Source organism: Dromiciops gliroides, chromosome 4 (assembly GCF_019393635.1).
Source record: "Dromiciops gliroides isolate mDroGli1 chromosome 4, mDroGli1.pri, whole genome shotgun sequence".
Classification (NCBI taxonomy): Eukaryota; Metazoa; Chordata; class Mammalia; order Microbiotheria; family Microbiotheriidae; genus Dromiciops; species Dromiciops gliroides.
The window spans coordinates 74,837,288-74,860,955 of NC_057864.1; the positions used below are offsets into that span (position 1 = coordinate 74,837,288).

General features: G+C 39.7%; 1 protein-coding gene across 1 annotated transcript in view; it reads left to right on the plus strand.

The window, feature by feature from the left end:
• The window catches only part of CACNA1E (calcium voltage-gated channel subunit alpha1 E), a 649,518-nt gene extending 638,714 nt beyond the window's left edge, over positions 1–10,804 (plus strand). The window contains 9 exon segments of the mRNA XM_043963674.1: positions 1,646–1,759; positions 1,762–1,817; positions 1,819–1,836; positions 3,569–3,871; positions 3,873–3,938; positions 3,940–3,974; positions 3,976–4,011; positions 4,013–4,086; positions 4,089–10,804. Coding sequence (XP_043819609.1) covers positions 1,646–1,759; positions 1,762–1,817; positions 1,819–1,836; positions 3,569–3,871; positions 3,873–3,938; positions 3,940–3,974; positions 3,976–4,011; positions 4,013–4,086; positions 4,089–4,108 — 722 coding nt within the window. The 3' untranslated portion in view covers positions 4,109–10,804.
• The last annotated feature ends 12,864 nt before the right edge of the window (positions 10,805–23,668 follow it).

Genomic DNA, 23,668 nt, shown 5'->3' on the forward strand with positions numbered 1-23,668 from the left:
ATCATGAAACAGCTATCAATTGAGAACTATAAACTCCTTGGGAGCAGAGATTGTTTCAACTTTGTCTTTGGATGTCCAGCACTTGACAAAATACTTTTTTTGTTTGTTTGTTTTGTTTTTGTTTTTGTTTTTTAAGTGAGGCAATTGGGGTTAAGTGACTTGCCCAGGGTCACACAGCTAGTAAGTGTTAAGTGTCTGAGGCCGGATTTAAACTCGGGTACTCCTGAATCCAGGGCCAGTGCTCTATCCACTGCACCACCTAGCTGCCCCCACAAAATACTTTTATATAGAATAGATGTTTAATAAATGTTTAATTAAATTTGTTGGAAGTAGAGTACATAATGGGTAAATAGTATGAATGAAATAAGGCTGAAAAGAAATATCAGAGTCAGGCTGAGTGTGGACCTTATGACAACTGGGAATTTAAAAGCTTCTAAGTGAAAGAGTAACACAAAACAGACCCTGCCATTGAAAAGAGCATTTTGACAGCTAGTAAAAGAATGGATTAGAGAGGGGAGGCAGAAAGGTCAGATATTAAAATCGTGACCTAATCAGATTCCTATATTAAAAGTACCTAACATAAAAGTAATCCTATCTTAAAAGTATTTTCCTAATCTGTTTTGTTCGTCATTTCAATCATATCCGACTCTTTGTGACCCCACTTGGAATTTTCTTGGCAAAGATACTGGAGTGGTTTGCATTTCCTTCCCATCTCATTTTATAGATAAGGAAACAGAGGCAAACAAAGTTAAATGACTTGCCCAGGGTGACACAGTTATTAAGTGTCTGAGGCCAGATTGAACTCAAGGAAAATGAATTTCCTGACTCCAGGCTGGATACACTGTCCACTGTGCAACCTAGATGCTGAACCTAATCAGATTCCATTTATCTATTTATTGGTTGTTAGAAAAACCCCAGAGGGCAGCTAGGGTGGCACAGTGGATAAAGCCTGACCCTAGATTCAGGAGGACCTGAGTTCAAATTTGGCCTCAGACATTTGACACTTAGTGGCTGTATGACCCTGAGTAAAGTCACTTAACCCTCATTTGCCCTGCCAAAAACAAAATAAAACAAAACAAACAAACAAAAAACAGAATGATGGAACTGGATTGCAACCTTGGAAATCACTCTGTCAAGCCTTCATTGTACAGAATAAAGAAATGAAGGCCTAGTTACCCAAAGTCACATAGCTAGTTAATAATAGGGCTAGGACTAGAGCCCAGCTTCTTGATCCCCATCCTGGATTTTTCTACCCCTCGGCATAGTTAGTTCAAAGAAACTTGTTTCCTAGTGCTGGTACAATCTACCCATGAAAGATGTATGTTTGCATAAGACACTGAAAATTCCTGAATAGCATTTCTGGCAAACAAAAAACACATCTTGTACCCTGGGAGAATATGGCTAGTGTAAAAGGGAAGTAGAAACAGATGGCATTCTCTAAAGTGGAAATATCACAAGCTGGAGACTTCCAAACTCTCCTGCTTACCCCAAAGGTATTTCCTTTCTGATCCTTCTTTGCTTTCAGTTACAGATTTCATGTTGACACAGACTGATATCACCATAGGAGCCAAATCCACATGACCAGTTAAGGTTTGTCTTCCTTTTGTGATCTTCATTTTCAGTTCTCTGCTCTCCTCTTCAACAGGCCACAAATCTGATACCATGCGCTCAGGAGGCAGAGAACGTGCCGAGTCCAAAGAACGTAAGCACCTTCTGTCTCCTGATGTATCCCGCTGTAATTCTGAAGAACGGGGTGCCCAAGTGACTGGGAGTCTCCCGAAAGGCACCAGTCCAGATCACCTAGTGAGGGCAGGTCCTCAGACGCCCAACAGACAGGTGAGTATGAAAAGTTGGCACTTCAGCAGTGGGACAGAGGGTTTGTGAGACCCTCACCTCTGCACCCACAAGTACATCTTACTAAAAACTAGCATATTCAAAATAAGACATACCTTGCAGAAAAAACCAAACTCCCCACAAAGGATGAATAGATGCATCTTGCTAATCTCAACATTACTGTTAAAGTTTATAGGGACAGTCATGACTCCATTGAAAATGTGTTAGTCTCAGCCAGTGGGATATCCTTTGGTGAAGAAGGTATCTTTGCTCCTCACAGAAACTTGAGAATTGGAAGGGAATACCTAGCCTAACTTTTACTGGAAAAAGAATCCTGTCCACAATATTCTCCACCAGCAGCCATCCAAGCTTCACTAAAAGAGTGAAGTGAGGGGGAGCTACTGTTTCCCAAGCCGCACCTTCCATTTGATAACAGTTCTCTCCTTGCATCAAGCCTCAATATGTCTCTCTGCAACTTCCCCTTGCTCCTAATTCTGCCCTTGGGGTCCAAGCAGAAAAATTCCTCGTTACAGCTCTTCAGATCCTTGAAGATGGCTATCGTGTCCTCCCTAAATTTCTTTTCCTTGAGCTTTTCCAACCATCCCTAATACAGCATAACCTTAAGACCCTTCATCATCCTTGTCAGCCTCTTCTGGGTGCTCTCCAGTTTATCAAAGTCCTTCTAAGATGTGACACTCAGAAATGAACCACAAGACTCAGGATATAGGCAGATCAGAGCAGAGATTACCATGGAATTTTCAGCTTCTGTGTTCTGATAAAAATCATCATTTGTATCATTTCATATTTGCTTCTGGCAAAAATGAGAATTCATTGTTCAGACCAGTCATATTAGTTAAATGCAAAGCAATCTCAATGATCTATGTCTCCATCTAGTTTAGAAAAAAGAAGGTGGGGGTGAGAATCATAAACTTGAAAGTCCACTCACTAGCCAGTTTCCCTTGTCTGATTCCAGAGTTTTATGGAAATAAAATTTGGGTCCGGTTGTCCTCCTCCTCAACTTCTTCTCCCTGCCCCTTATCAGACAGCCATGAGAAGAGATAGAGAAAGAACCAAGCAAATGTGGTCCATGTTCCTAAGGATCTTCCATGAGGAGGCTAATCTTCTAAGGGGACAGGGGAACAGGAAGATAATATTTCAAAGTCCCATTCATGGAAGACCTGAGTGGTGGGGAGAGGGGACCAAAGGTCTATGCAAAGAGTGCTATGTGTTTCAAGGGTCCATGCCCTCACAATGGCCAATAAGAGAAAAGAGGTCTGGGTAATGGTCTTACAGAGGAATCAATGGCATCCAGCAGTAACCCTGTCATTTGCCACCCAAACTAAGTGATCTTCAGAACTCCATGTTTCTACCATGTAACATGATTCTTTTCTTCTCTTGTTCCTTTAAATTTCATATAACTATGGACTTTTTTTCCTCCCTGCCCCATCCCTGATCCCAAATGGTTATCAGTGTGTCATTGAAAAAATATGGACTTCTAGCTGAGCTTTGCCTCCAACCAAATATATTCAGAGCTAGTACCATTGAGAGATGCTTGGACTAAGACTAGGGTTAAGAGGCTGGTTGGTAAGAAGATGATTCCTTAAAGTTCAGACTAAAGTGGTTCCATATAAGACTAGCTCTCTGAACAAAATCCCAAGAGCACATCACCACAAGCCAACTTTAATCTGTCTCTGTCTCTGTCTCTCTCTCTCTGTGTCTCTCTCCTGCTCTACAGGGTACAGGCTCCCTTAGTGAAAGTTCTATTCCTTCTATCTCTGACACCAGCACCCCAAGGCGAGGTCGTCGGCAGCTTCCACCTGTTCCCCCTAAACCCCGGCCCCTCCTCTCCTACAGCTCCTTGATGCGACATCCTGGTAGCATCTCTCCACCATATGATGGGAGTGAAGTTGGCTCCCCACTGCCCTCCAAGGCCCTGGAGAGCAATGATGCATGCCTGACTGAGTCTTCCAGCTCACCACAAGCAAAGCAGAGTCAGCACTCCACTCCCCAGCGCTATATCTCAGAGCCCTACCTCGCTTTTGCATGAAGACTCCCATGCCTCGGACTGTGGCGAGGAGGAAACACTCACCTTTGAGGCTGCTGTGGGCTACCAGCCTGGGCCGCTCCAACACCATTGGCTCAGCCCTCCCTGAGGCACAGCTGGCAGATGCCCAATGGCCTACCGGAGGCGGAGGCGTGGGGGACCAGGGCCAGGGATGATGTGTGGGGCTGTTAGCGATCTCCTGAGTGACACAGAGAGGATGATAAATGCTAGAAGCCATGCCCCCCTCCGATGCATGCTCTTCTCCAATATGGGGGAAAACAGATAGACCAGAGAAGCCAGTGAAGCCTTGGGGGAGGAGGAAGAAGAATGAACATTATACAGAACCAGAGAAGAAAAAAGGAAAGGAAAATAGAAAGAGAACCAAACCCACCCAAACAGATCAGATTTCCCTTTGCAAGATGGGCACAGCCATGGTTCTGCCTCCTTGCTGTGGGAGAGAGAGAGAGAAAGATGTGGGGATGTGGACAGTCCTCTTCAAGGGACAAGGAACATAGATATAATGGCTCTACTTCCCCCTCATCCCAATCACTTTGGCAAAGGCAATGGCTTTATGTAGGCCAGTATTCCCCTGAGAAGCAGAGAATACCTGGCTGACAGCTGGGGTCCATAGGAAATAGCCAACAGTAGAGGAAATGCCTCCCTTCCTCTCCCTCTCATGCTCTCCAGCTATTACCACTGTCACCAGAGCAACCTCAATAGCATCTTGTGCTATTCCATGGTTTGCTCTCCACACAAGAGTTTATGCCAAGGTCAGAAGTGCTGGATAACTTGTGTGGGAGGCAGGGAAGGAGAAGAAAAGTAGGTAGGTGATAGCTGGTGGGAAGAGTGGTCCATAGTGCTTTGGCATGGAAGGAGATGGTGTCCTGAGTAGTGACAGTAAAGGTCCTACAGCTTGTATCAAGGAGGATCATAAATTTAGAATGGGAAGGGACCACAGAGGTCATCTAGTGCAACCCCCCTCATGTTTCCAGATGAGAACATGTAGATTAAAATATTGGCTAAGTGACTTGTCCAAGGTCACAAAAATAGTTATAGTTAAGTGGCAAAATTGGAATTTGTCCCCAAGTCCTCTGACACCAGATTCAGCAGTGTTACCAGACAAGACCCACTTATCTATATTGACATTCTTTTAAACTAAGATGCTGACACACTTATAGCTTTGTGGCTGTGCACATGAACCTTGAGTCCACGTGCTGAGGATAAACTGAAGATCACCCAAGGTCTTCTTCCCTTACTGGGTCTATAGTCCAGTAGGCAGCAGTTTGAGCCACCTGCAAGGCCAAGATGCAGGGTGTTGTATATGTCCTATTCAGTGAGACCATGTAAGAGTGTCCTGATAATCCCTGAATTTCCTCTGAGGGGGTGGAAATCACATTTAAGAGGGATCACATATCAGATAGTTAGATCTTTAAAAAAAAAATGAAGTTGATGGGGTTATTTAAAACTAAAAAAAAAAAAGCCTCAAGCCGTCAGGCAATATTTGAGTGCCTCCTATATGTCTGCAGGGGACACGACAGTTGGATGGCTGAATTTTCTTGGTCAGCGGGTGGTTAGGGATCAGCTTCACTAGTCCTGTGGGATCCGATTTAAGGTAATTAGTTAATATACCTCAGCTTAGGCTTAGGATGCTGCTTGCAGAAGAGCAGTTTCTCTGCTGGAACAAAACTTCATGTAATAAAAAATATTTCCTGAAGCCAGGACCCTGCTTCCCCTTCCCCCTAAGAAACAGCAGTGCAGGATGTCATTCCCTTTGCAATCTCTCCTTGTGCTACCGCACAGAAAGGTTCTGCACTCAATGAACCCCAGTCCCTTCTTCTGTAATACTTTGTTTACACTTTGGCAAATGAGAGAAAGAGATAGATTAAGGATGTACTCCAAGGCATTTTAAAATACCCTGTCCTACCTCCAAAGCTTGAGTCCATAGCTGCTTAATGTCAGTCCTTATATCCACCAATTCTCCAATGGGACCCTAACAATGAGATAGAAAGTAGCTAAGCCTCCTTCCTTAACTAAACGATGAAGGAAAGGGAAAAGCAATGATCCTCAAAATCCAGCATCCTCAAGATATTATTCAAAGGGATGATTTAATAGCAGGTCAGAGAACTTCACTAAAACCTGATACAATGAATACAGATTGCCCTTTACAAGGGAAAAAAGGCACTGCCTTTATGTGAACCCACCCCCTATACAACTACCTCCATCCTTCAAAGTCGGTAGCATTGCCAGAAGAATTATACTCCAGGTAAAAAGGATCACTGAGAAAAGAGCCCAGTCAGGGTACTGGTGGTCCATATGCCAGAGCCAGGATCAGAATCAGGAAAAGATAGAAGGAAATAAACCCTCTCCCTGTCCGAGCACCCACTAGAGACTTCCCTTGTTCCATTTCACAGGATGAGCCTTAAAATGGAAAACCAGTGGAGGGAAACCACTGCTGATTCTTCCAGTGGCTAAGTATAAGCTATCCATACCCCCTCTTAGTCAAAGAATGGATGACAGAGTTTTTCTTAGAGTCATTTCTGAGATATTTTCCTATGACTTTCTAGTCTGGATATAAAGAAAATGTAGTAGGATTAGCTTTGCATACAGAATGCCTCCCAGTGGCTGGGAGGCACCAGCCATTCTCCATAAAACTTTCAGATATGAACAGACGTTCATGCAAGCCAGAGTACACAAGCCCCTGCCATCCTTTCACATGTGGCCAGTCACAAAACCAAATTCAGCACCCTGAGAATGGAGGGTCAGTGGCAAAGAGAGCTTCTTCAAATGCTCTGCCCTTCTTTCCATAGGTACTAGATTTTCATCTCCCCCTCCCCATTGCCCCTCATTCATCATATACATGCCCCCCAAGCAGTTTAGAGTGTAAGCATCAATGTACAAACCATTGATGTTACAATCCTCATAACATAAGGGCTGTACTCTGGGTGTCACATCGTTCTCAATGGCATTGTTGTAAAGGATCATTTCATGCCAAAGCACTGCTGTGGACTCCTCCACATGCACAACCTTATTTTCTTCCTCCTCTGGAACAGTGATCTCAAGGGAAGGACTTTGCACAGGACAGCAATTCTGAGTCAGCAGCATGACCGCTTGGTGTTTTGAGAGGGAGAACTGAAGTGGTAACTAAAGCCATTTAGACTGTAGGGGAAAGTCAGGTAGGGAAAGCAATGGCCTGAATTGGAGTTTTGCTGCAAACCCGGCTTTAAGAAGTCTAAAGTTCCAAGAGACGTTCTGAGATACCTTGACCCCTTGAAATCAGAGTATCCATATTCTTAACAAACAGCATAGCACCTGAGTACTGGGAGTCAAAATGGAAAACTCGCTACACTGACCAACTGCCAACTTTTCATCAGTCCATGATACCTGACCTAACTTTCTTTTCTCTGCTTCTGTTAACTAAAGGATCTTTCTACTGAGAATAAAGCCTAGTCTGTCACATTAGGGCATGAGACACAAATCACCATCCCTTTACCATTTGATCTTCCTCACTGCCAATAAACTTTTCTCTCCAACTAGCAACCTGCTAGTTGCTATATCTCCAACTAGCCACCCACCCGAACCCTGTCACTATTGATTTCTTTGGAAAGTAAGGCTGTCTAATATGAGCTTCCCCTTGGTTTAAAACAACAACAATAAGAAGTAATTAGCATTTTAAAGGAAAATCCTGAATTATTATTCATGTCCTAAAAGATAGGGTGGGGGAAGGGGAGTTTCCAGATCTATTAATGTTACTCTTAGTTTTCCTGTTCAATATTACCCCTCTTAGCATTCATTCCCTTGAAACCAAATGAGAATAACCCAGCTAGCACTGGGAAGGTTTCTGAAGGTTGGTTCTGGTGCCTTTAGAAACGTTGATTGCTATCCTGGCTTAGGTCATGTAGCCCATCTGTGGTGGCCATCTCCTACTGATCATGCAATTCTCCTAATAGAACACAGAGCAAAGGCAATCATCCCGAGGCATTGACTGGGATGATAAGTGGATGGACCAAAAAGGCCTAGAGATCGACCAGATGTCTGGCATAGGCCAGAACAAGATGGCAGATGGTGCCCAGTCATTCAAAATACATTATTAAGCACTCGCCATTAGCTAAGTGCTGAGGATACACATAAAAACAAACAAGCAAACAAAAACAGGTGGCAGAAATGCCACCCTAAAGCAGAGCATGCATTGACCTAGGCCATCATTGGCTTGCCATGTCCTTAAAGCACCAGCTTTCTAGTTATAGGACTGTAGTATTTTAGAGCTGTGAGGTTTCTCTGAGATCATTTAGGCCAAGCCTGACCTTTTATAATGAAAGGATGGGTCATTGAGGTTAAGTGACCTGATGCTGACATTTGTGAAATCCATCCCAGCTGAATCTTTGTATTCCTACCCTGGAAGTGAGGTTACAGAAAAGATTTACCTGAAATGGAAATCCAGGGATTTCTCTGGATTCTGCCCTCTCCTAGCTTAGCATATTATATGGAGGTCAAAGCCAGTTCTTTCTCTTCCCCTGACGAGCAGCCTTTGGGCTGAGGATACGTCTCCCTTATCTTCTATTCTCACCATCCCAGTCGATATTTTGCAGTTTAACATCGATTCAGCTCTTGAGACTGTTAAATACACCAGACTCAGGCTTAGTTGCATGCACCACTGCCTCTGCAGTAATATTTAGCCTACTCATTGAATTCAGTTGTTGAATTTTCTAAATATAAAAGAAACACAATGCTCTTTAGGCATGGACAACACAATTTCATGAGACAATCTGAAGCAGGTGTAGGGTCGAGTGGCTTTGTATCCATCCATGCATAAATCATATGTATATATCCCACATAATATACATCCATCCATCCACATATACATGTATATTAAAAAAATCAATTAAATATTGGGCCAGGATCATATTGCCAAATCAAGTGCCATCTGGTATGAAGCAACAAAGTTTTTTTTAAAGAAAATTTTAATTAAAAAAAACAAACAAAAAATACCCCTCAAATACCTTGGGCTTTATAAACTCTTTCTAAGGCCTGTCCTGCCTTTGTGTGTCCTGGAGAGAGCATTTCCTGTATAGTTAAGACCTGAGGACTGAGAGATTGGGCTCTCCTATTTGCTCCCCAGCTCAATCATGAATTCACTATGTGTAACATTATGTAATCCATTCCACCCCTTTTCAGAAGAATGGTAGGAGTGGATGTATGTGTTGGGGGGGGGGGGGAGGGGGAAAATGAGGCCAGAATACTATTTACCTACCTCACAGGGATATTGTGAGGCTTAAAGCAGAAGCATCAAAGATTCATGAATGTTCTTAATTACTTAATTAACTAATTAATGTTGTTAATTACTTAATTAACTAATTAACTAATGCTATTGTCAGTTACCAGTTTATCTGTTAAGTGTTTTGAGATCCTCACAAACCAGGTGCTAATGCAATTCAAAGGATCAGAGGAAGGAATGGTTTCTATTCATTGGAGCATCCTTTCAGGAGTATCCACTCCTGTGACCCTTAAATGCTTTCTTCCAGATTTATAGTATTTAGTCTTGACCAACGCATTCACCAGAGTACTTGATGACATATCCCACAAAGAAAGAAATGGGCAGGAAAGCCCTATTCTGGGAGTGTTAAGGGGCCGAATCCAGAGCCACAAGAATCAAAACACAAGACACAAAGTTTATATAAAGCAAAACCCTGTCAAAGTGTTTGTATATACACATACATGCACACGTTTTTAAAGACCCTTCTAGTAAAGAAAAACCTAACTCAGGGGCTTCGTTGACCTAATCTTACCACAATATGAACGAACTAGATTTCAGCCTAGCTGGTGCTGTTTGTCAGAGTGAGTACACCCTGGCATTCTCCAGTGTCTTAGCTTTTACCATTAAAATGCCCATGACATGTCATCCAGGTTCACCACAGGACCCAGAAACAGTGGCCATCACCTTTGTCAGCTGGTCTACATAAATTAATTTATTGCCTATTGAACAACTGAATTTTTTCAGTTGTTACTTTGAATTGCAACATGTATAGGAATGGTGCATAAATGTAAGCACTTTGCAGGGGCCATGCATAGGAAATAGAATTAGTTCTCTTGGGTGTCTCCTTCCCTTAAATCCATACCTGCTTCTTAGCACCTATGAACCATTTCAAGTATTAGTCTCCACAGCCCATCACAAGGCAAAAGGATACACACCATCCTTCCACACTGGACTCTGGGGTTCTCTGCCACACTGTGAAGCATTCTTTGGCAAATAAAACCTTTAAAGTATCATAGACTAATTGCTATGTAGGGTTGGAGGGATTCCATTTCCCAAAGCTGACTCTGATTGGCTGGTGGGTAAGTAGTATGTACATCAATATCAAAGAGAGTCAACATTTCTCTTTCAAAGGGATCTCTCCCCTGGGCACAAAATTCTAGGGTGGATGGAGGTAGGTAAGTAAAAAGTTGGGGTGAAAGCCCCTGACACTGCCTTCATCTTCTCACCCCAACCCAATGCTGTAAATAAAAGAGTTAGTATCTTGGCCTTTTAAATGCAAAAAGATTTCTGACAATAAGCCATGCTTTTTGTAAATACGTTATTACAACTCGGATTTTTCTTTTTTGGGGTAGGTAAGAATTGGGTTGAGCAGGGAATTCAGAAAGAAGTGATTGATCATTTAACATATAGGTGTGTAGTGTAACAGAGGGTCGCTAAAGGGCAGCAATGAAAATTATCCCAAATAGTTTTGAGCCAGCTTTTATTTAGAACATTTCAAGTAAAATGATACTTGAATCAAGAATCTCACATGCACTCTTTGTTACTCTTCTCAAAAGATTAAAAATTGAGTCTAGATTTCCATAAATAGAAATCCTGTCTTCAGACCCTGTTAGAAGAATATGACAGAACAGAAAGAATAAAGGAATGATTCAGAGACCTATGATCAATCATTTTAAGACTCCATTACAGAAGATTATAATGTATGGTTCAGAACAAACAAAAAATAATAGTGTGATAGATGTTCTGCTAGGCCTAACATACTGATTCAGGAAAAATCACTGGTACTTTCTTGATAGATATTCCAAAGTCTCCTGCTAGCTTGTGCCTTTAACAAAAGGCAAATTTAGAGCTCTCTTGCTAGTCAAACATCATACTGCTTGGCTCTTCCAAGGGCACAGCAAATGTTCATAAGTAAGCTCAGTGTTGTCATTTAGTCTCCACAAAGCAATTTAAAAGTACATTCACTCATCCTATTCCACCAAGATTATGTGCTATTTGTGTTATTTTTATTTTAACCCTTTAAGGAAACTTGGTTTCAAGTTTGAAGATCCAGGATCTGGAATAGAATTCTCTTCTTACTCCCCCTTATTCTTCCTTCCTTCCTTCCTTCCTTCCTTCCTTCCTTCCTTCCTTCCTTCCTTCCTTCCTTCCTTCCTTCCTTCCTTCCTTCCTTCCTTCCTTCCTTTCTTTCTCTTTTTCTTCCCCTCTCTCTTATAATGGAAACCTCTTTTGGAATTGAAATAATTTCCCCAATGAAAGGTCTTAGGTTGTCATACTTAGATGTTCAAATACCTGGGCAGATCAGGAATCAGACATTTATCCCTATTCTAACACTTGGCACCCTGACCTAAAAAAAAAGTTTTCATTCTAGAGAGATCTTCATAAAAGTTAAGGGAGCTGGGGGCAGCTAGGTGGTGCAGTGGATAAAGCTCTGGCCCTGGATTCAGGAGGACCTGAGTTCAAATCCAACCTCAGACACTTGACACTTGCTAGCTGTGTGACCCTGGGCAAGTCACTTAATCCTCATTGCCCTGACCACCCCCCCACCAAAAAAAAAAGTTAAGGGAGTTCTCTTGATCTTGACAAGATTTTCAACTGGAAAAGATCTTCATTTTACAAATGAGAAAAACTGAAGTTTAAATGAAAGAGAGAAAATTATTTTCCCATGTTTGTATGGGTAACAAATGGCATTTGAATCTGAATCTAGCTTCTTTTCTCCACACCATACTGGCTACATCTTGGCCTTGGCAATCAGGTCTCATGATGCTGGACCTACAAGTTTATTTGGTATTCAGAATGGATTCTTGGAACCAAGTTATACACTCTGAATTATAGACAGGTTGTTCTTTCCACATGATAAGTCTACAACTCTGTCTAAGGTTAAACCTGCCAGGAGGCTGGAAGAAGACTGGGTCAAACATTTGATGACAGATTTTCTTTCCAAAGTTTGCTTCTAAAGAATCATGATAACAAGAATGTTTTGCACTTGTCCTGCATCTTTGCCCCTAGGACCAACATCCAAGACAAGTCTTCTAGAAATCTTTGTGATGTTTAAATGATCTTATGAGAAGCAGGGATAAGTAGGAGGAACTCAGTACAAAAGTTCAAAGTGCCATTAATTTTTTAAAAAAAGTGATGTGAAATGAGGGCTAATATCACTAACTGCCAATGAAAATATACAATAGCTTTGATGGCTACTGTAGCCCCATATTTGATATGGAATGGTAAAACATTAAGCAGATACCAAGAGATTTAGCAAAACCACACAATTGAATTTTAAGATTTACCTACTGGGGAATATACTTAAAGCTTGAACCTTAGTAGAACACTTTTTCTGTACTAGTAATTTATGAACCTGCCAAAATTTATACAAAGTTAACTCCAGTACTGAAATTGTGAAGGAATCAACCTCTCCCTTAGTGGTGTTAGACTAGAGTCCAGATTCATTCACCCCAAAGCCAGGATTTGCAACCCTATAGTATCAATGGGGAAGGGGAAAACTTTTGTACAAGCTATGCAGAGGACCTAGTGATAAAGAATAACTTAGGGCCATGGAATAGAGCATCAAGTCATAAAAAAGCAAGGTTAAGGAAAAGTATGAGTGAGTTATCAAAAGAGGACATGCTTCTATAGAGTTTGAATCTTCATTCCTTAGATCATGGCTTGAATTGAATTAATATGAGCATAATATTCTCCAAGGATCTTTCCCTTTAAACAATCCAAAGGTAGTGGATTCTTAAAGGTCTAGAACAGTGGTATGTGGCTTTTCCAGATGAGAAAGATAGGAGAAAGGGGTTTTTATGTACTCAACCGGAAGACAATCAATTTCAGCAACCCTTCAATAGAGAAGCTGTGATACTTGCGAGCTTACACTGAACTTCCACGCAGGATACAGGCTATAAAGGGAGGGAGGGGGCAGTGGGACTTAGGGAGGGGGGTGGGTTAGGGGAAGATTTTATCAGGGACAGATATCAAACTCTGCATATGCATATATGTTGCAAGGCAAACCAAAAGTCCTGGTTTGATGCAATCCAGTTGGATACAGTGCACCAGTACTATCCTCAGTGGATAGTTCTTTACAAAGAGATGGTCTGCACTTCATCCAGGTCAATGACCTCTTTCCTGGACCCAAGATTGTGGCATGTTCACCTTGATTCACTCTTAGTGCATGAGTGGCAGAGACAAGATACTGAAGAAAGTTGGTGTGCTGCATCAGGCTGTTAAAAAGCAGCCACCATGAAAAACTACACCACAGCTAAACCCCACAGGACATTTTCTTACCCGCATCCTTCTGTGGGGTACTCCAATCTAACACAAGTTCCTGTAACCATGTGTTACTGGGAGCCAACGTAGGTCCCTCAGAGCATCGGTGCCTCTCTTCTAAAGCAGGAGTTCAGCACTGCATGTTGACAAGGTGGATATATTGTAACATAAATGCTCGTTTGGATCCAAAAAGAAAACATTTAAAAAATGATGTACAACTTTAATGGGTTTTTTTTGTCAAAGAAAAGAATAAATAAATAAATTCTTCTTGTAAAGAATTAACTAGCCTGATCATACTTATTTTTTTATCTCTTCCTAGGAAGTTAAATAATGAATCATAGACAGCAATGTTTTACCAACCACCTTAACACCTAACTCCAGACCTTCTTACCCCAAGTACATCCTGTGGGATGTAGCTAGTCAAAAGGGCTAGCAGGTGCTTGTGGACAATGATACCCCCATCCCTCTATAGAACATTTTCCAGGTTTGGTGATTTTCCTCTTAATAAAAGTATCCTTTACCTTGGAGTAAGAAAGATATTTCCAGATGGCTTAGACCTCAGAATAAGATCAAGAAAGTATTTTCAGGTAAAAATCACCAAAGATAAAGACCACATGTCTTTCAGTCTCCTCAGAACAGGACCAAAAAGGAAAATTCAAGGAAACAAATACTTGAGTTTCCAAGACTAAGAACCCATTTGGTCACGTAGGGAGCAGGGCTTGATAACTAGAAGTATAATAATTTGGCTAAAATAGATATTGCTTTACCCAAAAGAAAGAAGAATGAGGACAAGTTTAAGGCTTAGCTGCCAAGCCCAAGACACAGTTGGCACATTCTACGGTATGACTCAGAGCAAGTCACCTCCCTCCAGTAGATTTCTCCATTCCTCCTTCTTATTTGTTCCTACACTCTTCTCCCACATCCATTAGCCCACTTTATTTCCATTAACAAAGGAAAAGAAAAGCTAACAATCAGTGGGGTGCTTTCTTCTCAGGCTCAAGGATGACCCTCAATTTTATCCGTGCCTCAGCATCTTGCACCATACTGACAGCCCTATTTGTAATAACTTAGCAACAGCGGTTTCTAACCACAAACAAAAGGAAGCATTGTCTTACACCATGATTGATAACTATAGTATTCAGGAAATCATTTCCCCCCAATTTTGCCCCAATGTGGGCTATCTAGCCACTGTATTTTGATAGAGGTCATGTGGAAAATATATGGATAGAGCAAGTTTTCTCTTCTCCCTCTAGAGTGTGTCTACTGTTGCCATGGTGAGTCACAAGCCAATTGAAAGAGGGAAGCACAGATAATGCTCTGAGTTTCCGTGGTAGCTCAGGAATTCATTATCCTTATGCGAGTTATCTCCAAATTTTGATTTTGCCCCTTGGTTTGTTATAAATAGGTCCTTCTTATTTACAATCCTTAGCATGTGAGCTGGCATAATTTGACTCCCATCTATGAGGCAGATTTATGCCTGAATCTATATTGATTCTGCATGTATAGGGGCTTATGTTTATAAGTAATGAAGTGGCTTGTGCTTATAACTCCAGTTAGAGAGCAAAACCCTCTAACAATGGGCTGGGGTTCAGCTCTCCACCTTTCACTAGGGAATTTTTTTTTTCTCCTGTGTGGCTGCCTCTGCATCCTCATGCCTCAAAATAAGATACTCAGCAAAACTTCAACACAGATATTGATGAGAAATAATATAAAATGCAGCAAATGTATTCTTTTTTTTTAGCAACAAACATTTACTTTATTTTTTCCAGTTACATGTAAGGGTAGTTTTCAATATTCATTTTCATAAGATTTAGAGTTCCAAATTTTTCTCCCTCCCTTTCCTGTCCCCTACACAAGACAGCAACCAGGTTATATATGTATAATCCACAAGTGCTTTTTTTTTATCAGTTCTTTCTTTAGGGGTGGAAAGTTAGCTTTGTCATTCATCCCTTGGGATTGTCTTGGATCATTGCATTGCTGAGAGTGGTTAAGTCATTCACAATTGCTCATTGAACAATACTGCTGTCATTATGCACAATGTCCTCTCAGTTCTTCTCATTTTGGTATACATCAGTTCATGAGTCTTTCCAGGTTTTTCTGGGATCATCCTGTTTGTCATTTCCTATAGCACAAGACCATTACACCACAATTATATAACACAGCTTCTTCTGACATTCCTCAATTGATGGACATTCCCTTCATTCTCAATTCTTAGCCACCACAAAGAATTGCTATAAATATTTTTTGTACAATTTCCCCCCTTTTCTCTTTTTCAAGATTCCTATTGTTAACTGTTTCCCTTCCATCCTATTCCCTTCCCCATGATGTTTATTCTATTATCCATCTTCTTTCATCCTATCCCTCTTCAAAAGGGATTTGCTTCTGTCTATCCTCTCCCCCAATCTGCCCTTCCTTCTTTTGCCACTCAATCTTTATCCCCTGCCCCTCCTATTTTCCTGCAGGGTTATAGAGATTACTCCACCCAATTGAGTGTATATATTATTCCCTCCTTGAGCCAATTCTAATGAGACTGAGATCTTTGAGCCAATTCTGATGAGTGTTAGCCTCATTTACAGTTCAGATTAAAAAAATTACTCCACCCAGTTAGGTGTGTGTGTTAGAGGCAACTCTGATGAGTTTAAGGTCTCTCAGCCTTTTCTGATGAGTGTAAAATTCATTTACTGCCCTGCTCCTCCCCCATCTCTTCTCCCACTCCATAAGCCTTTTACTATTTCTTTCATGTAGGATTTCATCTTTGACCTTCTCCCTCTCCCAGTGCATTACCCTCACCCCTCAATTTAACCCTAAAGATGTCATCATGGGGCAGCTAGGTGACACAGTGGACAAAGCATCCACCCTGGACCCAGGGGGATCCCAGCCAAAACCCATCCTCAGACACAAGACAGTCGCCCACTGCACGACCCCAGGTATGTCCCCCAACTCCAATTTTTTATGGTTCTCTAGGGTCTTGTATTTGAAAGTCAAATTTGACATTCAGTTCAGGTCTTTTCATCAGGAATACCTAAAAGTCCTCTTTTTCATCATGGTCTCATTTTTATCTCTGAGCAATTATGATCAGTTTTGCTGGGTAGGTGACTCTTGGTTGTAATCCCAATTCCTCTGCCCTCTGGAATATCATGTTCCATGCCCTCTGGTCCTTTAATGTAGAAGCTGCTAGATCTTGTGCTATCCTGACTGGGGTGCCACAGTACTTGAATTCTTTCTTTTTGGCAGCTTGCAATATTTTCTCCTTGACCTGAGAGCTCTGGAATTTGGCTATAATATTCCTAGGAGTTTTCCTTTGGGGATCTCTTTCTGGAGGTAATCGGTGGATTCTTTCAATTTCTATTTTAGCTTCTTCTTCTAGAATTTCGGGGCAATTTTCCCTGAGAATATCTTGGAAGATGATGTCTAAGCTCTTTCCTTGATCATGGTTTTCAGGTAGATCAATAATTTTCAAATGATCTCTCCTGAACCTATTTTCCAGGTCAGCAGTTTTTCCAAGGAGATATTTCACATTGCCCTCTATTTTTTATTCATTTGGATTTGCTTTAGTGTGTCTTGGTTTCTCATAAAGTCACTGGCTTCCATTTGTTCAATCCTAATTATTAGGCAATTATTTTCATCAGAGAGCTTTTCCATTTGGCTTTTCAAGGTATTGACTTTTTCTCATGTCTTTCCTGCATCACCCTCATTTCTTTTTCCATTTTTTCCTCTACCTCTCTAACTTTATCTTCAGAGTCCTTTTTGAGCAACTCTATGGCCTGAGACCAATTCATATTTTTCTTGAAAGCTTTAGATATAAGGGCCCTGATGTTGACATCTTCCTCTAAGGGTGCACCTCAATCTTCCTTGTCACTAAAGAAACTTTCTATGGTCCTCACCTTTCTCTGTCGGCTCATCTTGCCTTTCTTTGACTTGAATTTTAGCTCCTTAAAGTGGGGCACTGTTTCTGAGCTGCAGTATCCCAAGCTTCAAAAGTCCCAGGTGGTATGATTTAAGAAGGATCAGGTTCTTTACTTGCCTGACCTGTTCCCTGATCTGTAGATGACCCCAGACCAACTTTCTAATCAACAGCTTTGTGTGCTGTGGTTATCAGCTCCAATGGGCCTGTGCCCTTCCCCTACCTGGGCCACTGCTACTGAAGCCTACCTCCAGGTTCCCAGCAGGGGTCAAAAACCCACGTTCTGCCTCTGCACCAACATAGACCCATGTTGTCTCCCCCCTGCCAAGGGCTCAGTCCTCTCACCAGACTGTGAGCTTAGTTCCAGATGACAATGGTACTGCAGCTGTTTCAGAGTCTCTGGGGGTCTCCTTCTCTGGTGATGCCTTCCTGGGACTGGATCTGTGTCAGGGTGACTGTGGGGTTGGGCTCTATTCCTGTCTCAGCACAGCAGCTCCCTTCTTCTGACCTTCCAAGCCATTCTTGGTTAGAAGATGATTTCAGCACATTCTTCTGTGAGTTTTGCTGCTCCAGGCAATGTCCTACGGCATTATTTGGATTTTTTTTTTTTTTGGAGTGATCGTGTCATGAGTTCAAGAGCTCACCAAATGTATTCTTTAATTAATAAATTTGTGAGAGGAAACAATAGAAGCAAGACCTACCTGCCCATTGCCCCCCCACACACACACACACTAATGGTTTGTGTCTGTCTATGCTTATCCTCCTGGGATAGTAAGGGTCCCTTAATAAAACATAGCCACACACATGTGCACACCTCACAACTAGTACATTCATATGGATGTCATCTGTCAATGGTCACATAGAAGGAAATTGCAAATGTGACTGACAACAGCTGCTGCTCTGATCTCATGCTAAAACCACCACCACTCCCTTATTCTTCCTCATTCCCTTTGGAAACCACTAGAATGAAAAACCTCTGTTGCCCTTACCTCTCCAAAGGTGGGTCTCTTGTTAGTTTTCTCTCTTCCCGAACGGGGAGGAGATACAAATCCAAGAAAATTTTGTGATCAGCCAGCACTTTTTGCCTTGGGTTGTTATATTGGGAAACATCCCAAATCAGGGTGAAGAATATTCACTTTATAAAGTAGTTGAAGGCCCTCTTTGTAAAGAGAACAATACTCTCTCTTGCCCTTAGCCCAAAAGAAGAGAAGAAATTGAGTGTACCAAAAATCTTAGTGGAGTTTTATGCTTTAATGGCTTATAAAACTATCAAATATCTATTGTATAAAACTTTAGTAGCTTAGCTCAAAACTCCACTAAGACTTTTGGAGCACCTCATATAGAGAGCTGCCATTTCCATCTATGTTCATTGTGACTATAGTAGCATATATCTAGACCAGATATGTCAAACTACATGACATCTGCCATGACAGATTTAAATGCAATCGTGAAATATTTAAATTTTGGTAATATTATAGTTTATTTTACATTTACATGTAAAGATTGTTTTCAACATTCATTTTTGTAAGATTTTGAGTTCCAAATTTTTCTCCCTTCCTCGCTTTCCTCCCCCCTCTCCAAGTCAGCCAGCAGTAAGATATAGGTTAATTATGTACAATCGTGTTGTACATATTTCCATATTAGTCATATTGTAAAAGAAGAATCAGAACAAAAGAGGAAAACCACAAGAAAGAAGAAATAAAGTGAAAATAGTATACTTCAATCTGCATTCAGACTCCATTGTTCTTTATCTGGATGTGTAGAGCATTTTCTATCATGAGTGATTTGGAATGGCCCTGGATCATTGCATTGCTGAGAAGAGCCAAGTCCTTCACAATTGAACATCAAACAGTGTTGTTGTTACTATATTCATTAAGCATCAGTTCATGTAAGTCTTTCCAGGTTTTTCTGAAATCTACCTGCTCATTATTTCTTATAGCACAATAGTATTCCATCATATTTATATACTACAACTTGTTCAGCCATTCTCCAATTGAAGGGCATCCCTTCAATTTCCAATTCTTTGCCATCACAAAAAAGAGCTGCTATAAATATTTTTGTACATGTGGGTCCTTTTTCTTTTTTATGATCTCTTTGGGATACAGACCAGCAGTGGTATTGCTGAGTCAAATGGTATGGACAGGTTTTTGTTGTTGTTGTTGTTGTTGTTGTTGTTGTTGTTTTGTAATTTTTAAAAAATTTTTTGCAGGGCAATGAGAGTTAAGTGACTTGCCCAGGGTCAAATAGCTAGTAAGTGTCAAGTGTCTGAGGCCGGATTTGAAATCATATCCTCCTGAATCCAGGATTGGTTCTTTATCCACTGTGTACTACCTAGCTGCCCTAGTATGCACAGCCCTTTGGGCATAGTTCCAAATTGCTCTCCAGAATGTTTAGATCAGTTTACAACTCCACCAACAATGTATTAATGTTGCAATTTTCCCACCTCTTCTCCAACATTTATCATTTTCCTTTTTTTGTCATATTGGCCAATCTGATAGGTATGAAGTAGTACCTCAGAGTTGTTTTAATTTGCATTTATCTGATCAACAGTGATTTAGAACATTTTATATGACTATAGATAGTTTTAATTTCTTCATCTGAAAACTCTGTTTACATTCTTTGACCATTTCTCAATTGGAAAATGACTTATATTCTTATAAATTTGATTCAGTTCTCTATATATTTTAGAAATGAGGCCTGTATCACAAACTGTTGCTGTAAAAATTGTTTCCCAGCTTTCTGCTTTCCTTCTAATCTTGGTTGCACTGGTTTTGTTTGTGCAAAACTTTTTAATTTAATGTAATCAAATTGATCCATTTTATATTTCATAATGTTGTCTATCTCTTGTTTGGTCATAAATTCTTCCCCTCTTCATAGATCTGATAGGTAAACTATTCCTTCCTTTTCTAATTTGCCTATGCAATCAGGAAATATTTAACAAAATATATAAAAAAACATAAAAAATAACTTAAATGTGTGGTTTTCTAAGTCAATATGAGACCCACAAGTATTAGTCTCTTTGAGTTTTGAACCATTACTCTAGACTAAATGAATTGCTATCATCAATTTAGCCATTTGGTCACGTTTTTGTTTGTTTTTTGTTTATTTGTTTTTGAGGGGGGTAGAGGTCTGGTAAAAGGGAATTCACAGGAATTCCACAAGTACAGCAATTCTGTCTTGGAGATGAATAAAACAAGGCAGACCCCCACCTGTCTGGGCTAGGTCAAACCCTGGTACATGAACTCCATGTCCTTTAGAGATCTGTCTCTGATAAGGGCCATGACTAGGGATGTTGGCATATGTGTTCAGGTATATAACACTTAGATTACCGATGATCAAAGAATTAAAAGGCAATGAAATATGATCATTAAAACTCTACTGTGCATAGCTTGACCTATTAATGATGGACAAGATCTCCTGAAAACTAACAGCATCTTCTTTTCATTATGATGAACATTAATTTCTTTATCCCCCATCCAGCTCCCATTCCACCTTTCTCTTCCTTTTACAATCAAACATCTAGAAGTGACTGGTCCTAGTTAACTGTGGAAGGGATAAAACCTAGGAGCCATCAGTATTTGAAGAAGTGTCAGGTAGAAGGCATGTTCTGTACACCTGTTTTCTGAAAGGAGACTAGAACCATAAATGGGGAAATGGTACAGAAAGGCAGAATTCAACAGGATATAAGGAAGAACTTACTAAGCAGCCTGAAAACAAATGAGTAGAGGATCCAGAATGAAAGAGATTTCACTGTACTTATCAGACTATATCTGAAATATTGTACCCAATGCTGGATCACTCATTTTCCAAGGAACATTGAAGATTCAAATATGGCCTCAGTCATTTGCTAGATGGATAATCTTGGGCAAGTAGGTTAACCTTATTCTGCCTCAGTTTCCTCAACTATAAAATGGGGATAATAGCACCAACCTCCTTGGTTTCTCCAAGGATAAAATGTGATAATATAAAGCATGATAATAAAGTGATCATATAAACGTTACAATAAAATGTTTTGCAAACCTTAAACCACCATATAGATGTTTATTAATATTATCAATATTATGATAATCATTAATACTTTTGTTCTTCTTATTTTGGGCCTGGTTACAAAAATACTGGTGGAGAAAAGGAAACCATGATAGCTGCCTACAAAATTTTGCAGGCTTGACATAAGGATTTGATTTGTTCACTTCATAGATAGTAGAAGATGAAACAATAGGAAGAAGTTGCAGAAAAACATATTTATACACACACACATACCAGCAATTTGTAAAAACAAAAGTGATTGTCCTAAAGATAAAGGATCATAGGAAATAAGCCCTCAAAAGAATAATTGAAAATTATTGATAATTATATGAAAAAAATTCTCTAAATCACTGGAGAAATGTATGAGAAATGTAAATCAAAACAACCCTGAGCTTTCTTTCACTTTACATCCAGCAAATTAGCAAAATAAGAAAAAAATTTTAATGCATAATCAGAATTAGAATAATCAGTGTTGGAGGGACTGAGGAAAGACAGGTATGTTACAATGTTGGTATAGCTGTGGATGAGTATAATTCCAAGCTATTTGAAACTATGAAAATTAAGTTATTAAAATGCCTATACCCTTCAACACAGAATTCCTGCTGCTAAGCATATGCCCTAAGTAGATCAGAGATTAAAAGAAAGGCTCCATATATATCAAAATATTTATAGCAGCAATCTTTGAGGCTGCAAGTATAATAAAGGAGACGTCCATCGATTGGGGAATGACTGAACAAATTATGGTACATGAATGTAATGGAATATTTCTGTGTTTTCAAAAAAAAAGGAATCTGAAGAATATAAAAAGCATGAAAAAAACATGAACTGATGTAAATCTAAGTAAAAAAAACAACAAGAAAACAATACATGTGACTATAGCAGTCTAAATTGAAGAATAACCACCACAAATGAGTGTTGCAGAATTACAGAGAACAAGTTTGGCTGCAAAGATAAGCTATGAGAAGGCATTTCCTCCCACTTTGCAGAGGTGTAGAAAGGGTATGGAACATTACACATGTTGCTAGATTTTTTTTTCACAATGTGTTGCTTATTTTTACTAATTGTTTTCTTTTTCTCTTTCTTTAAAAAAATAAAATTTTGCTAAAAGGCTTTCAGGGAGGACAGAAATACAGGAGGAAAATTACTTGCTTTAAAAACAAAAGATATCAATAAAATTGTTTTTTAAAACTTCAAAGGGATGAACAAGTTGTGGTATATTATCATGATGGAATACTGCTATGCTATAAGAAATGATGAGCTCAATGATTTTATAAAAACATGGAAAGACAGTCAAAATAATGAAGATCAAAATAAGCAAAACCAAGAGAACATTGTAAATAGTAACAGCAACATTGTTTTAAGAATTACTTTGAGTAAATAAGTTATTTTGTCTATTATAAATACTTAAATTAACTACAAAGGACATACGAAGAAAGACACTATCTGTATCCAGAGAAAGAACTGATAAATAGAAGTATGTGCAGAATAATTTTACATACATATATGTGTGTGTGTGTTTAATGGTAGCTATCTCTAGGGTGAGGGGAGGGAATAAAAAATGAAATTAACATGATAATTTTATTGTATATTTTAAAGAAATAGCAAGTCATTCATAGTAGATTTGCATTTTCTCTTTTTTATATCAATATTTTATTATTTTCCAGTTACATTTAGAGATAGTTTTCAACATTTGTTTTTATAAGATTTCTAGTTTCAAATTTTTCTCCCTCCCTTCCCTCTCTCCCCCTCCCCAAGACAGAAAGCAATCTGATATAGGGTATATATGTACAATCACAGTAAACATATTTCTGCATTAATCATGTTATGAGAGAAGAATCAGAGCAAAAAGGAAAAACCTCAAAAAAGAAAAACAACAACCAAAAAAACCCAATAGAAATAGTATGGTTCAATCTGTATCTAGATTCCACAGTTCTTTTTTTTCTGGATTTGGAGAACATTTTCCATCATGAGTCCTTTGGAACTATCTTGGAACATTGTACTGCTGAGAGGAATCAAGTCTATCACAGTTGATCAACACATAACACATAATGTTGTTGATACCATGTATGATGTTCTTCTGGTTCTGCTCATCTCACTCAATAGATTAGCATTTTCATGTACAATCATCTTTGTTGTTGCACTCCATTATGGAAATGCTTTATTCCATAAATTAAATATAAAATAAAATAAATTTATTCACTATTTTAAAAAATTCATAATGTAGGCTGCATTCATTTAATTCAGTTCAACTAAATGAGCATTTATTAAATTTTTCCAGGGTACTCTGCTAAGTGCTGAGGAGCAAAAAATTAAAAATTACACAGTCCTACCTTCAAGGAACTTACAG